The sequence below is a fragment of the Stenella coeruleoalba genome, assembly GCF_951394435.1.
Source record: "Stenella coeruleoalba genome assembly, chromosome: 2".
NCBI classification, from domain to species: Eukaryota; Metazoa; Chordata; class Mammalia; order Artiodactyla; family Delphinidae; genus Stenella; species Stenella coeruleoalba.
The window spans coordinates 28,743,723-28,758,337 of record NC_137147.1 but is presented as its reverse complement, the minus strand read 5'-3'; the positions used below and the strand labels follow the sequence as shown (position 1 = coordinate 28,758,337).

General features: G+C 36.3%; 1 protein-coding gene across 2 annotated transcripts in view; it reads left to right on the top strand.

Annotated features, from left to right (window-relative positions):
- The window catches only part of PSEN1 (presenilin 1), a 77,866-nt gene that overhangs the window by 39,569 nt on the left and 23,682 nt on the right, over positions 1-14,615 (top strand). For both annotated transcript variants that reach the window (XM_079914261.1, XM_079914260.1), the window contains exons 6-8: positions 3,519-3,586; positions 8,207-8,427; positions 12,865-12,963. In XM_079914261.1, coding sequence (XP_079770387.1) covers positions 3,519-3,586; positions 8,207-8,427; positions 12,865-12,963 — 388 coding nt within the window. The remainder of the gene's footprint in view (positions 1-3,518; positions 3,587-8,206; positions 8,428-12,864; positions 12,964-14,615) is intronic.

Sequence of the window (14,615 nt, the reverse complement as noted above, 5' to 3'; positions counted from 1 at the left end):
ACAAAATAATATTCTTGATTTGGAGCTTTTCTTTTCTCCTTTTTCTTTAAGCTTTGATTTGGTCTTTTCTGATTAAGAGATATGTTTGGGAAAGTTGTTGATTAAGTAACTCCTGTCATTAAACAGTAAAGTTCATTGAAAGCATAAAGCATATGGGTGTATCTACCTCAAAATAATTTCACTTTTGGTTAAAACTTACCTGACAATTTATCATGCTTCTCCATTCTATTTTTTAAAACCCCAGACTCTTTGGCTTGTATAGTATTTTCCCCAATATACTCATTACATAAAATTACCATAATTTTTTTTATCTTGTGTAATAGATTATAAAAATCAAGTTGTGGGGACTTCCCTGGTGGTCTAGTGGTTAAGACTCCACGCTTCCACTGCAGGGGGCACGGGTTCGACCCCTCGTCGGGGAACTCAGATCCCGCATGCCACATGGCGTGGCCAAAGAAATTAATTATTTAATTAATTAAAAATCAGGTTCTGTTTCTATCTCTCATATTAATAAGCTGTACATGAGTAATAATGACTAATATTTATATAGTTCTATATGAATTCTGCATAATATTAATGGACTGACATATAAGTATTAACTTATTAATGAACCAAGTTAAATAAACATAGCATAGCAATACTTATTGAAACCTCAGATTCAATAATACTTATTGAAACCTCAGAATATTCTTTTATCAAATGGTTATGTAATTTAGACGACCTGTTTTCTCTGTACAGTTAAAATATGTGTACATAGGTCACTTAACTGAATATCTGATTTTCAATTTTATTGAATTTGATTTATCAATTATTTAATCAATTTATTATCAATTATTTATCAATTAATTTATTGTTTATATAAGAAATACATCAAAATTCCTCCATTGAAAATATTGCTGCTTTAAAGTTTAAATGTTAACTGTTGACTCTGTTGATAATTTTTTTTAATCAAAGTATAGTTAATTTACAGTATTATATTGGTTTCAGGTATACAGCATAGTGATTCGTTATTTTTATAGATTATACTCCATTAAAAGTTATTACAGGGCTTCCCTGGTGGCACAGTGGTTGAGAGTCTGCCTGCCGATGCAGGGGACACGGGTTTGTGCCCCGGTCCAGGAAGATCCCACATGCGGCGGAGCGGCTGGGCCCGTGAGCCATGGCCGCTGAGCCTGTGCGTCCGGAGCTTGTGCTCTGCAACGGGAGAGGCCACAACAGTGAGAAGCCCGCATACAGAAAAAAAAAAAAAAAAAGTTATTACAAGATAATGGCTATAATTCCATGTGCTATAAAATACATTCTTGTTGCTTATCTGTTTTATACATAGTGGTTTGTACCTCCTAATCCCATACCCCTTATTTGTTTCTGTTTTTGTTTTTTTATTTTTATTGGAGTATAGTTGATTTACAATGTTGTGTTGGTCTCAGGAGTTCAGCAAAGTGAATCAGTTATATGTCTATATATATCCACTCTTTTTTTTTCCAGATTCTTTCCCATATGGGCCATTACAGACTATTGAGTAGAGTCCCCTGTGCTATACAGCAGGTTCTTATTAGTTATCTATCTTATATATAGTAGTGTGTATATGTCCATTCCACTCTCCCAGTTTATCCCTCCCCACCCTTATCCCCTGGTAACCATAAGTTTGTTTTCTACATCTATGAGTCTACTTCTGTTTTGTAAATAAGCTCATTTGTACTCTTATTTTTAGATTCCACATATAAGCAATATCATATGATATTTGTCTTTCTGTGTCTGACTTCACTCAGTATGACAATCTCTAAGTCCATCCATGTTGCTGCAAGTGGCATTATTTTGTTCTTTTTTATGGCTGAGTAATATTCCATTGTATGTATGTACCACATCTTCTTTATCCATTCGTCTGTTGATGGACATTTAGGTTGCTTCCATGTCCTGGCTATTGTAAATAGTGCTGCAGTGAACATTGGCATACCTCTAATTTGTACCCCTCACTTCCCATTCCCCTTTGGTAACCACTAGTCTGTTTTCTATATCTGTGCATCTGTTTCTGTTATACATGTACATTTATTTGTATTACTTTTTAGATTCCACATATAACTGGTATCATACAGTATTTGTCTTTCTCTGTCTGACTTATTTCACTAAGCCTAATACTCTCTAGGTCCATCCACATTGCTGCAAATGGAAGAATTTTATTCTTTTATAAGGCTGAATAATATTCCTCTGTGTGTGTGTGTGTGTGTGTGTGTGTGTGTGTGTGTGTGTATGTTTGTGTGTGTGTACACATCTTATTTATCTGTTCTTCTGTTGATGGACATTTGAGTTGTTTCCATATCTTGCCTGTTGTAAATAGTGCTGCTATGAACATAGGGGTGCATGTATCTTTTCAAATTAGTGCTTTTGTTTTTCTTGGATACATACCCAGGAGTGGAATTGCTGGAATATATGGTAGTTTTATTTTTAGTTTTTTGAGGAACCTCCATACTGGTTTCCACAGTGACTGCACAAATTTACATTCCCACCAACAGGGTACAAAAGTTCCCTTTTCTCCACATCCTCACCAATACTTGTTATTTGTGGTCATTTTGATGATAGCTATTCTGACAAGTATGAGGTGATAACTCGTTTTGATTTGCATTTCTCTAATAATTAACAATATTGAGCATCTTTTCATGTGCCTGTTGTCCATGTGTATGTATTCTTTGGAAAAATGTCTCTTTAGGCCTTCTGCCCATTTTTTGATTGGGTTGTTTGTTTTTTGACATTGAGTTTTTTGGTTTGTTCATATATTTTGGATATTAACCCCTTGTCAGTCATATCATTTGCAAATATTTTCTCCCATTCCGTAGGTTGTCTTTGTCTTTGTTTTGTTTTTTTTTTTAACACAATAACCCTTAAAATTTTATTTATTTATTTATTTTGGCTGCGTTGGGTCTTCATTACTGCTTGCGGGCTTTCTCTAGTTGTGGCGAGCGGGGGCTATTCTTCATTGCTGTGCGCTGGCATCTTATTGTGGTGGCTTCTCTTGTTGCAGACCATCAGTTCAAGGTGCACGGGCTTTGGTAGTTGTGGCACGCGGGCTCAGTAGTTGTGACTCACGGGCCCTAGAACGCAGGCTCAGTAGTTGTGGTGCAGGGGCTTAGTTGCTCCACGGCATGTGGGATCTTCCCAGACCAGGGCTCAAACCTGTGTCCCCTGCATTGGTAGGCGGATTCTTAACCACTGCGCCACCAGGGAAGTCCCGTAGGTTGTCTTCAATAATTTGGTTTTTTTAATGTATTCTTTTCTTTTTAAAATTTTACCTATTTCTAAAGGAACAAAGGTCTACATGTATTTTGGTGAAATTTCTATTTATATTATGAGTAGTTCAGCACCAAAGAGTTCTGTTATAGGTATTCACTGATCCCAAAGCTGCTTGTGTTTTGCCCTTTGAAAATAATAACACATACAGAAGTAGTATACAATTTTTGAAGTAATAAATTTGGATTTTTTTTAGGGTTATGGGATCTGTTAATTATACTGATACTCTTTTCTAGGTCATCCATGCCTGGCTTATTATTTCATCCCTATTGTTGCTGTTCTTTTTCTCATTCATTTACTTGGGGTAAGTAGTGAAATATTTGGTCTGTTTTTCAGAAATTAACTTTATTTGGGCTCTATAACTTGTCACTTAAAGAAATGTACTTTGTTGATGAATTATTCTTAAATTATAATTGTTTCCATGTATAGGCCATACTTGGTATATATACAACTAGTTAATATTATCGATAGGGATATTCTTTTGTTGATCCTTGTTTATAATAAGTAGAACTGAAAGAACTCAAGACTACAGTTAATTCTAAGTCTTTTTAGTAAAGAATTTACTGTATTCTTTACTTCTAGTAATAATCTTTGAATCAGAATGTTAAAGCATTTCAAGCATGTGTATAAACATGAATTGATTTTTAAACTTTTATATTATTTCATCAGTTAGCCTTTTGCCTCTCAAATGAAATCTTACATGAGAACTTCACATATAAAATAGAAAAAAGTGGAGCTGCTCTGTTGAAGAGAATAGAGGCTCAGAGATTTGCCCGCCTTGTCTTTCTGTCAGCCCCAGTGGCAGAATACAGGTCGTAAACCACTGTACTAGCTCTTAAATTAGGAAGAAGCAATAAAACTAAAAAATAAATTGAAGAGTTAATTCTTTGGTAGAAGCAGGGGGAATGACCATAGACAAAAGAAATAAATGTAAGAATCTCTATGAAATGGATGATTTTCTAGGAAAAAACTAATTACCAAAACTGACCACTGAAGCGATAGAAAATCTAAGTAGAGCAATGAAAAAATACAGAAGGTTGTTGAAGAGGTTCTCATCCCACCTCCACCAGTAACAACAATACCAGGCCCAAATGGTTTCATAGGGAAATTCTATTAAACCTTTAAGGAGCGGATAACTCTAATGCTATTTTAACTGTTCCAGGACATAGAAAAAGAAGAAAAGCTTCCAGATTCTTTTTAAGAAGGCAGGGTAACACTGATACCAAAACCCTGTGAATTATCAAGAAAAAGGAAACTGTGGACCAGTCCTATTTATTGATACCAAAAGAATAACTAAATATTCACTAACAGGATTCAGCAACAACCCTTTGAGGATATAATACATATGACCAAATGGAGTTTGTTTGCAAAATGGGAGACTGGTTTATTATTAGGAAATATCAATACAAGTCACCATGTTACTAAGTCATCATCTCGTACATGCTAACAAGAATTTGACAAAATTCGACACTTGTCCTTGGTCAAATTCCATAATAAAACAGATGATTAGTTCTCTAACATGATTAAATATATGAATCTTATTCTAACGATTGGTATTATCCTCTCAGGAAAACTTCAGAAGCACACCTGTTACTGTTAGGACAAGATGAGGATTTCCTTTATCACTATTGTTGTCAATCATTGCTCTGGAGGGACTAGTGAACACAATTAAATAAGACAAAGAAATAGAGCTACACAATTTGGAAGAGAAGGTTAAATTATTAGTAATTAGAGGTAAAATGATTGTTTACTTGGTTACTTACTTTGGTTACTCAGAATTAACCAAAAAAACAATTAGAATCACTAAGTAAATTTGGTAAGGCAACTGCATACAAAATTAATTAACATAAATCAACAGCCATCATGTAAACAACTAGTTAGAAAACATAAAAGAAAAAAGTCCCATTTATGAGAGCAGCAAGAAAGAGAAAATATCTAGGATTAAACAGTAATTGTTTAAGTTATATTATTAAGAAATTTTAGGGAGTTCCCTGGTGGTTTAAAGGTTAGGATTTGGTGCTTTCATTGCTGTCGCCCAGATTCAATCCCTGGTCAGGGAACTGAGCTCCTGCAAGCCATGCAGCGTGGCCAAAATTCTAAAAATAAATAAATAAAATAAAGAAATTTTAAAATGCCTCTTCAGGGCTTAAAAAGAAGACTTAAACAAATGGAAAATTATACCAGGTTACATAGAAAGAATATCGTCATAAAGATGTCAGTTCTCTCTTAAGTTTATTTTAAATTTTAATATAAGCCCAATAAAAATACAAATAAGATTTATTTTTAATCTGGACAAGATAATTTTAAAATTTATTTGAAAAAATAAATAAGTGAAGGTACCCCCAAGAATCATAAAAAAGAAGAAAACTGAGGGATACTACTCCTACCTGATACAAAATTATAAAACTAGAGACTTCCCTGGTGGCACAGTGGTTAAGAATCTGCCTGCTAATGCAGGGGACATGGGTTCGAGCCCTGGTCCGGGAAGATCCCACATGCCGTGGAGCAAGTAAGCCCATGCGCCTAGAGCCCGTGCTCTGCAACAAGAGAAGCCACCACAATGCCCGTGCACTGCAACGAAGAGTAGCCCCCGCTCGCCACAACTAGAGAAAGCCCATGCGCAGCAACGAAGAGCCAACACAACCAAAAATAAATAAATAAATAAATAACTTAAAACAAAAAACAAAACAAAAAAAATTATAAAACTATAATAATTAAAATAGTGACACCTGCACTATAAACAGATAATCAGTAGAAAAGATTAGAAGGACTTAAAAAAATGCTCAAATATATAAAGGAATTTAATTTATGATAAAGGTAGTATAGAAACAGTAGGCTGTAAATGGATTATTTAGTAATTGGTGTTGAGATAATTGGGTAGTCATCCAGAGGAAAATTTTGAATTTCTTCTTTATATCTATACCAGGATAAATTCCAATGGATTAAAAATTTAAATATGAAAGTAAAACCGTAAAAGGACTAGAGAAAACCATGGGGGATGGGGAATTTAAGTATATATATATATATATATATATATATATATATATATATATATATATATATATATATATATATATTTAATTATGTAACTTAAAAGGTCCTTCCTTAAATCTAATGTTTTATATATAAATATATACACACACATATATATACACACACACACATTCACACAAAACCCCAAAATCAAGCCAACCAACCACACCATGAAAAAAATCAGAAGATGAATGACCAGCTGCTAAGTGTGTTTTCAACTCATTTTATAGACAAAGGCTAATTTACTTTATATATAAACCTCTACATGGCAATAAGATCAACAACAACCTAACAGAAAAAAAATGGGCGAAGGATATGAAAAACTAGCCAACAGAAAGAGAAAGACAAGTTACTTTTAAATATATGAAAATATGCACACCCTCCTTATAAAATTAATGCTAATTAAAGCTGTACATTAGGTTAACAAGGATTAAATAGTTTAATAAATGTTCTAATTTGGCAAGGTTGCAGGAAAATAAACATGCACACATTGGTGTAAAACTTTGATTAAGAGCAGTTCGGCATATCCATTAAAGTTTTATATGAATATGTCCTGAACCTAGTAATCTGTAGGGATAATCATTGCAGCATTGTTTCTGATAGCAAAAGAATGGAATCAGTCTAAGTATCCATCAGTAGAAAACTGGTTAAATAAATTATGGTACATCCATACAATAAAGCCATTGAAAAGAATGAGGTACTCTAGTATACTAATGTGGAAAGTTCTCCAGGAATATCATTAAGAGAAAAAACCCTGGTTTAGAACAATGTGTATGCTATCATATGTATCCGGTAAAGAAGTATATTTATGATATGTATGGACACTCTCTGGAAGGATGCATATGAAGTTAATAATAGTGCTTTCCTTTGGAGAGAGAGACAAGGTTTGGGGGGAAACTTTTCACAGTATATGTTGGGAATTTTACATTTTAGGCATGTATTACCTAGCTAAAGATAACAATAGTTTGGAGTTTTGGGGGTTTTTTGTTTTGAGTGCTGGGCTATCTGAAATGCTTAATACAAATAGCTACATAATCCAGAAATTTCAACATTTATTTTGAAATTTCAAAATGGAAAGATCACCTTTCTGGATAGTCTCCAGAAACCAAAGTTTGCGCTTAAATAAACGAGTGCTTTCTTTCTCCTCAGTTACCCATCTTCTATACTTGTATCTCTTTATTTTAAGATGGAATTCCCCCTCCCAAAATTAAAATACTATTTTCTTCATTATAAAAATTCATTCATTCATTCATTGTGAAAAAAAAAAAGAAAGAAAGAAAAGAAGAAAAGTTTTAAAAATTCCAGACTCCCATCATCTAAAGATAAGTCCTGCATCTTTTCAGGAACTACTACATCGATCTCTTGCTCTCTCTTCTCACACACTATTTCATGTAAATGAGATCATATTTTTTTTTCAGGCAACAATATATCATGCCTATATCCCATGTTTGTGTGCATGTGTATAAAACATATATATATTTAATGGCTGCACTAAATTTTATGAAAATAACACCTTATGTCCTAAGCTCTAAAATTTATTTTGCATGTTTAATTTTTTCCAATTTCAGATACTTCAAACAAGCATTTCCCAAAGTATAGAATAGCATTTTAGGTGTTATATGGCCTTTTTTTTTTAGTTTTTGTACTTATTTTTACAGCTGTGGCCTGTGATACTGGTTTCCCATTTATATGACTGATACAGAGTTTTCTGTTAAAATAAGCTCAACTTGAGGGAAAAAAGTGCATTAATTTAAAGAAAGATATGGTAAAAGTGTGAAGCTGGGATGTGAATATCTAATGACTATCTATGTTAGAACCATAGTTCTAAAAAATGTTTTGATGAAACTTATTGTATGCAAATCTTTTTAGATATCTGTTTAATTTTTTTCAGGGAAGTGTTTAAAACCTATAATGTCGCCATGGACTACATTACAGTTGCACTCCTGATCTGGAATTTTGGTGTGGTGGGAATGATTGCCATTCACTGGAAAGGTCCACTGAGACTCCAGCAGGCATATCTCATTATGATCAGTGCCCTCATGGCCCTGGTATTTATCAAGTACCTCCCAGAATGGACCGCGTGGCTCATCTTGGCTGTGATTTCAGTATATGGTAAAACCCAAGACTGACATTTTGTTCATCACAGAAATACCTCCTGGTGTGTTTTCCTTCCTCTTCTAGTTATCTTGACTTAGGGAAAATGACAACAGTAATGTCCCATAGCTTTTCAGTAAATAATCAGTTAACTCTACTATCTTTTTCATATAAAGATTTCACATTTTTTGAGGTTAAGTTCTTTAAAAATGTTTTATTAATCCCCCCAGTTTAACTCAGTGATGAGTTAGTGGAAGGATCCATAGACTGCTGGTCCTAAGACTTAGATTCAGATCCCATCGCTACCACTGATAGCCTTCATGGCTTTATGAAGGTGATTCGGGCCCTTCGAGCTTCAGTTTCCTCATTTGGAAAATGGGAATAATGCTTCTCAGAATATTTGTCGGAAAGCACTAGCAGAGTGCTTGACACACATAAAATGCTCAACTAATTTTTAATATAAAAATTAAGTTAACTACTTTTTATAAGGCAACTTGGGTAGAATTACTCTTTTAAAGGTAAAACTTATTTGGGCAGTGTGAGCTTCATATTTATTAGCAACCCATGTGACATGGGTCCTGAAAAGTCAGAATATACCTTAGCCATGAATAACCAAGATGTGAACTCTGCAACTCTCACTTTGCATAAAAGCCAAACAGAGATCCGTTTTCAGAGGTCAATTTGTGGTCTCTGTATGATAACTGCAGTGTTCTTTCATCCCTATTCAAATGCTTATTAAAATGTCAGGTGACCTGTAGTAGAAAACCTCATCATTCCCCCTTGATTGATGAATAAAACGTCTGTGGAAATAGAATTCGATTGGCTCTGTTCTCATATTTGAGCAGTCAGTCACAGAACTGTAAAAGTCATATACTCTTTGTGACGGACTTTTCATAGTGACCTTAGGTTGTATAGTATTTAATGGTTTGCAAAGTACTCATCTTTTCATTGCACAGCTGCGATCAAGAATGCCAGTTCTGCGCTCCGTCCAGTCAGCAGCTGGTTAATACTTTGCAGTCAGAGATTTTATCAATATGTTCTTCTGTTCCATGCCTTTTTCAACAGCCACAGTTTGCTTTCTCCTTCAAAGGGACACATTATATCTTTACCTAGTGACTCAGGTACTTTAGCAGCCCTACTACTGTTGCACAAAATCTTTGCAGGCTGGATCTTAACCACATCCACCTTTGTCCAGGAGCACAGATACAACATTACACTGATGATACCATCCTCTGAATAAATTCACTGGACCTACTTGGTGAGGACATACAGATATTCACAATAGAGCTCAAAAGGGAGGTGGCATTTCCCTGTACATAGTACAAGGCTCTGCCACCCCAGTTAAATTCCTTAAAGTTACTTGGTAAGCTGAGGGCTTCTGCATCTCTGGCACTGTCAAGAAATAGCAGCTGACCCTCTCTGCGCCCATGATGTTAAAACAAGCCCACTATGTTTTAGGCCCTTTGGGGATCTGGAGGCAATATACTCTTCATTTACAAATTTTACTTAAGCCTATTTATACTGTTACAAATTGGCCCACCTTGAATGGGGACCTCCTACAACATAAGGTTCTAGAATCTGTTCAAATTATAATACAGTAGTTACTTCCGTTAGCGTCCCTTCTCCCGCTTTAGAGGCTTTAGCAACGTCTTCTCATACCTCCTGAAATATCTGGATCACTCACTATGATCATAAGTTGCCCACGGATCTCTGGTGTGAGGAACTACACTTTTCAGTCCCATGCTGTACACGTTTAGAATGGCCATTTCTGACTACATACCGAGCTTTCCTGGAAACAGGTTTTCACAGGCCCTGAACCTGTGAGGCTCCAAATCCATCTGCTCCTTATCTCCATATCATGGAGGCAGCATTCTACAAGCTCAGCACAGCCACCAGGGCCTCCTTGCTAAGACAGAAATGTTAGCCATATGATAGAGCTGAGTCTGGGCCCCCTGGAGTATCTCACCCATACGAGAGGGTGGACTCTTCTTTCCTCAGTCCCTTGCCAGTTGACAAGGTGCTAGAGGAGGTCACCCCTCTCTTGGACCCCTGGCTACCACGGGAGCCCTTTGGGATCAAATGAGTGAACAAACAGCAGTGGGAGTTTGTACACTTTATGGACAGTATCAAAACTACATGTGAAGGAGCTCACTTGGAGAGCTCTGCTTTTCATTGCTTAATCCAAGCATCCTTGATCAAAGAATGGGATCCAAGGGTCAGCAAAATTAGCTGAACTTCAGGCAGTCGTCTTAATCTGGCCAACAGTTGGCTCCATCTGTGCATTTTTACAGACCCTTGGGACATTGCAAGTGGTCTAGCCACCTGATTCTGCCAGTGGTAGCAACAGCAATTACTTATCCAAGTTTTCCCTCTTTAGGGAAAATAACTGAGAATCTCTTGCCTCACAGATACCAAAAATAGAAATCAAAGTTATACATGTCTCAGTACGTATTAAACCCACAATACAGGCCTCCTCACTTTATCCACTTTGGAGTTCCAGATATTGTTATAGTGACTATTTCACTTCTCAATATACAATGCTGGGCTCTTGAACAAGGTGTGCAGTGGAACTTTCACCACCATACAGTCTCACACTACAGGCCTCACAAGGCACCATTATGACATACTAGAGCAAGTTAAAACTTGATTAAATGAAACATCAGGGTTGAATCATAATAAAGAGTCTGATTCCATTTTTGATATTAAAAAAAAAATGCCAGTTCTGGAGACAGACTGCCTGGGTTCAAATCCAGACTCTTCTACTCCTATCATTTATTGGGTATGTGGCCACAGACACATTGCTCAACCCCCGAGTCTTAGTTATTATGAAGATTAAACAATATGTACAGTACACACGTATAACGGTATCTATCAGTAAATATTAGCTGTTTCTTTAAAATGTATAATCCTGTGAAGTAAGCAAGGCAGTTATTCTTGTTTTACTGCTAAGAACCTGAAGTTTGTAGAGGTAAAGTATTTGCCCAAGCTTAACACCATTTGATCTAGAATATGTGTCCTAAGTCCCATATTCTTTCTACTACATTACACTGTTTCTCCCATCAACCCTCTGTTTCTTCCATACATATGCAAATTATCTCCACAGACCTTTGAGTTCCTTTAAAATAAAAGACTTTTGTGCCCAATATGTAGAGTAATGATTCTTAACTCCATTTCCATAAGATCTGAAGATGTCACAAAGATTGTTCTAAGAATTTCAAAACAAAATTAATTTTAATTCACTTTAATTGCTCTAAAAAATAAGGGTTTATCATTTAGCAATTCTATAAGGAGTAGTGTGTCATAAAACCAAGATAGTTACAGGACATCGCAGGTTGAAACAGGTTAGAAATCTCATTATTTCAGAGCACGGCAAATTTCCCTTTTCTCATCCCAAACAAATCAAAATGGAAGCAGTGAGAGTAGAGATTTCTTGTGTGTGTGTGTGTGTGTGTGTGTGTGTGTGTGTGTTTTATTGTAGTAGTAGTAGTAGTAGTAGTGTACAAGAAGACATGACCACTTGCAGGTGTGAGGTTTTTTACTTAAATGCATCTGAACGATAGTAATGTCAACACAAGCTATTGAATCTTCCTTTACAAATTTACCTATATCTGTTTCCCATTATTAAATGTTTGAAATTATTTTCTGTATTCCTATACTCTGAATTTTCACGACATAGCAAATGTAAGAAAAACTGCAGTTATTGGAGACAGATGGTGGTAGAATCAAGAATAATTTATGCATGTTGCTTCCTCCTCCGAGTTGCTGTTTTCGTAAAATAAGACACTTTTCAGCACCACATGTATTCTGAGAGCTAAATATTTGTGAAGTGCTTTTGACAGGAGAGCTAAAGAAATGCTAAACTCATGCAGAGGTTTATTAGTTATTTTGTTTGAATTTACTGCCCTCTTATTTCAAGTATCCCTAAATAGTACATATACTGTTTTCAAAAAGGGGAGAAGCTGAATCTCTTCTACTCTGTTCTTCATATTTTGAAAAGTTAAGTCAAATCCCCTCTATTAAATCCCCTCCTAAACTAAACCTTCAGTTTGTGGCTCATAGGTATGTTTTGTTTGGAAATGGCTTGTCCTTGTTTCTGCTCTGGAAATTGACAACTGCTCTAGAATAATTCTGTCTTGTCATTATTTCTGCCTCTTCTCTTCAAACTGAGAAGACTTATTCCAAGAACCCAACGATGATACACTGTAAACTAACCAAATAGCAGTCAAACCAAAATGAAGTTTGCACAGGCCTCTGTGTGGTTTTGTGTATTTTGTTTAGATTGTCTCCATCCGCCTCCCCCATCAGCTTACCTGCTGTTTATTTCATATTAATTCAACATCTTTCTGTGTAAAAAAAAATTAAACCTTTTTAATTGGTTAATTCCTCCCTCACACACCCATTTACAAGTTTAGCCAATACATTTTTCAGATGTCTTTTCTATTTTCCTTTTTCTAGATTTAGTGGCTGTTTTGTGTCCAAAAGGCCCACTTCGTATGCTGGTTGAAACAGCTCAGGAGAGAAATGAAACTCTCTTTCCGGCTCTTATTTACTCTTGTAAGTATTTCAGAATGATGTTAAGTTAGTGAACAGCTTAGAATTTACAGAGATTCAAACACATGTAATTATGATCATTATCGTGGTACTTTTTCTCACCTTAAATGCATAGCATTGATGGAAATGCTGCAGATCTGTTTCCTTGCAAATTATTATCTTCTGCCTGACATTGGTTCAAGAGAGTTTTCAGTATGTGTGGAGATAGAAGAAATATTTAGAGATTGAGGAGCCAGTATTCTCATTTAAAATCTTATTAATCAAGAACTATTGAGTACTTGTTATATACATGTAGGTGGATCTTGCACTAGCATGTTGAAAGAATTGTACTTTTCCTTCAGAATGTGTTTGCCCTTTTTTTGGTTTTAGAGTCATACACTTCCTAATCATTCAGTAACTATTTATTCATCATTGACCTGATCTGCTCCCACAGAGCACTGTGGAGGATATAAAGATGATTAAGAGGGACTTCCCTGGCTGTCCAGTGGTTAAGACTCCATGCTTCCAATGCAGGGGGCCTGGTTGGGGAACTAAGATCCCACCTGCCATGGCATGGCCAAAAACTAAATTAAAAAAAAAAAAAGATGATTAAGATACTTTGCTTTCCCTCAGAGTGCATTTGCTTACTTTTTTTTTTTTGGCTGTACTGCACGGCATGTGAGATCTTAGTTCCCCGACCAGGAATCGAACCCAAGCCCTCAGCAGTGAAAACTCAAGAGTCGTAACCACTGGACCACCAGGGAATTCCCTTGCTTACAATTTAGAAGTGAGATAAGACAAGTATATAAACAACATTCGAGGCAGGCTGTTATCCGATTATTCAGAAGGAACGCAAAATGCAGAAAGAGCTCAAAACAGGGAAAATCTAAATGGGGAATCAGAGAAAGGCTTCATGGAAGAGACAGCATTTGGATTGAACCTTCAAACAGTGGGTAGGATTTCAGCAAGCGCAGATGGAAGAGTCATTTCCAAAAGTGGGCTTGGGAACTTCCCTGATGGCGCAGTGGTTAAGAATCCGCCTGCCAGTGCAGGGGACACGGGTTCGATCCCTGATCCGGGAAGATCCCACATGCCACGGAGCAACTAAGCCCCTGTGCCACAACTACTGAGACTGCGCGCCACAACTACTGAAGCCCGCGCAGCAAGAAAGACCCAATGCAGCCAAATAAATTTTTTTTTTTTAAAAGTGGGCTTGTCACAAAGAATGGCTTGGAGGCATAAGTGTGGGGCATCTTCTTCAAATTTCAAGTGTTCCAGTTGACTAGAACATGGAGTACAAAATAGGGAGAGTACTAGGAGATGGGTTTGGAAAGGCACTCAGGGCAAGATCACGGATAGCTTTGAGGGACTGGTTTAGATCTCTGTATTCTATTCATGATCACTTGGGAATCACAGAAGGTTCTTAACAGAAGACTAATGTGATCAGAGCTGTGCCTTTGTAAGCTTGCAGCATTGTGCAAGATGAACGGGAGGGAGAGAGAACGGGAAGCATAACTAAACAGATATTGCCATGATCTAGGTGGAAAGTAATGAGAGTCTGAATTATGGGATAGGTAATGGCAGTCAAGGGAAAGGCCTTGATGAGAGCTTTTGGAGGTAGTTTCAGTCATTCTTAGTGACGAGTGAGAGAAGTTTAAAGCTTAAAGGGAGGATGA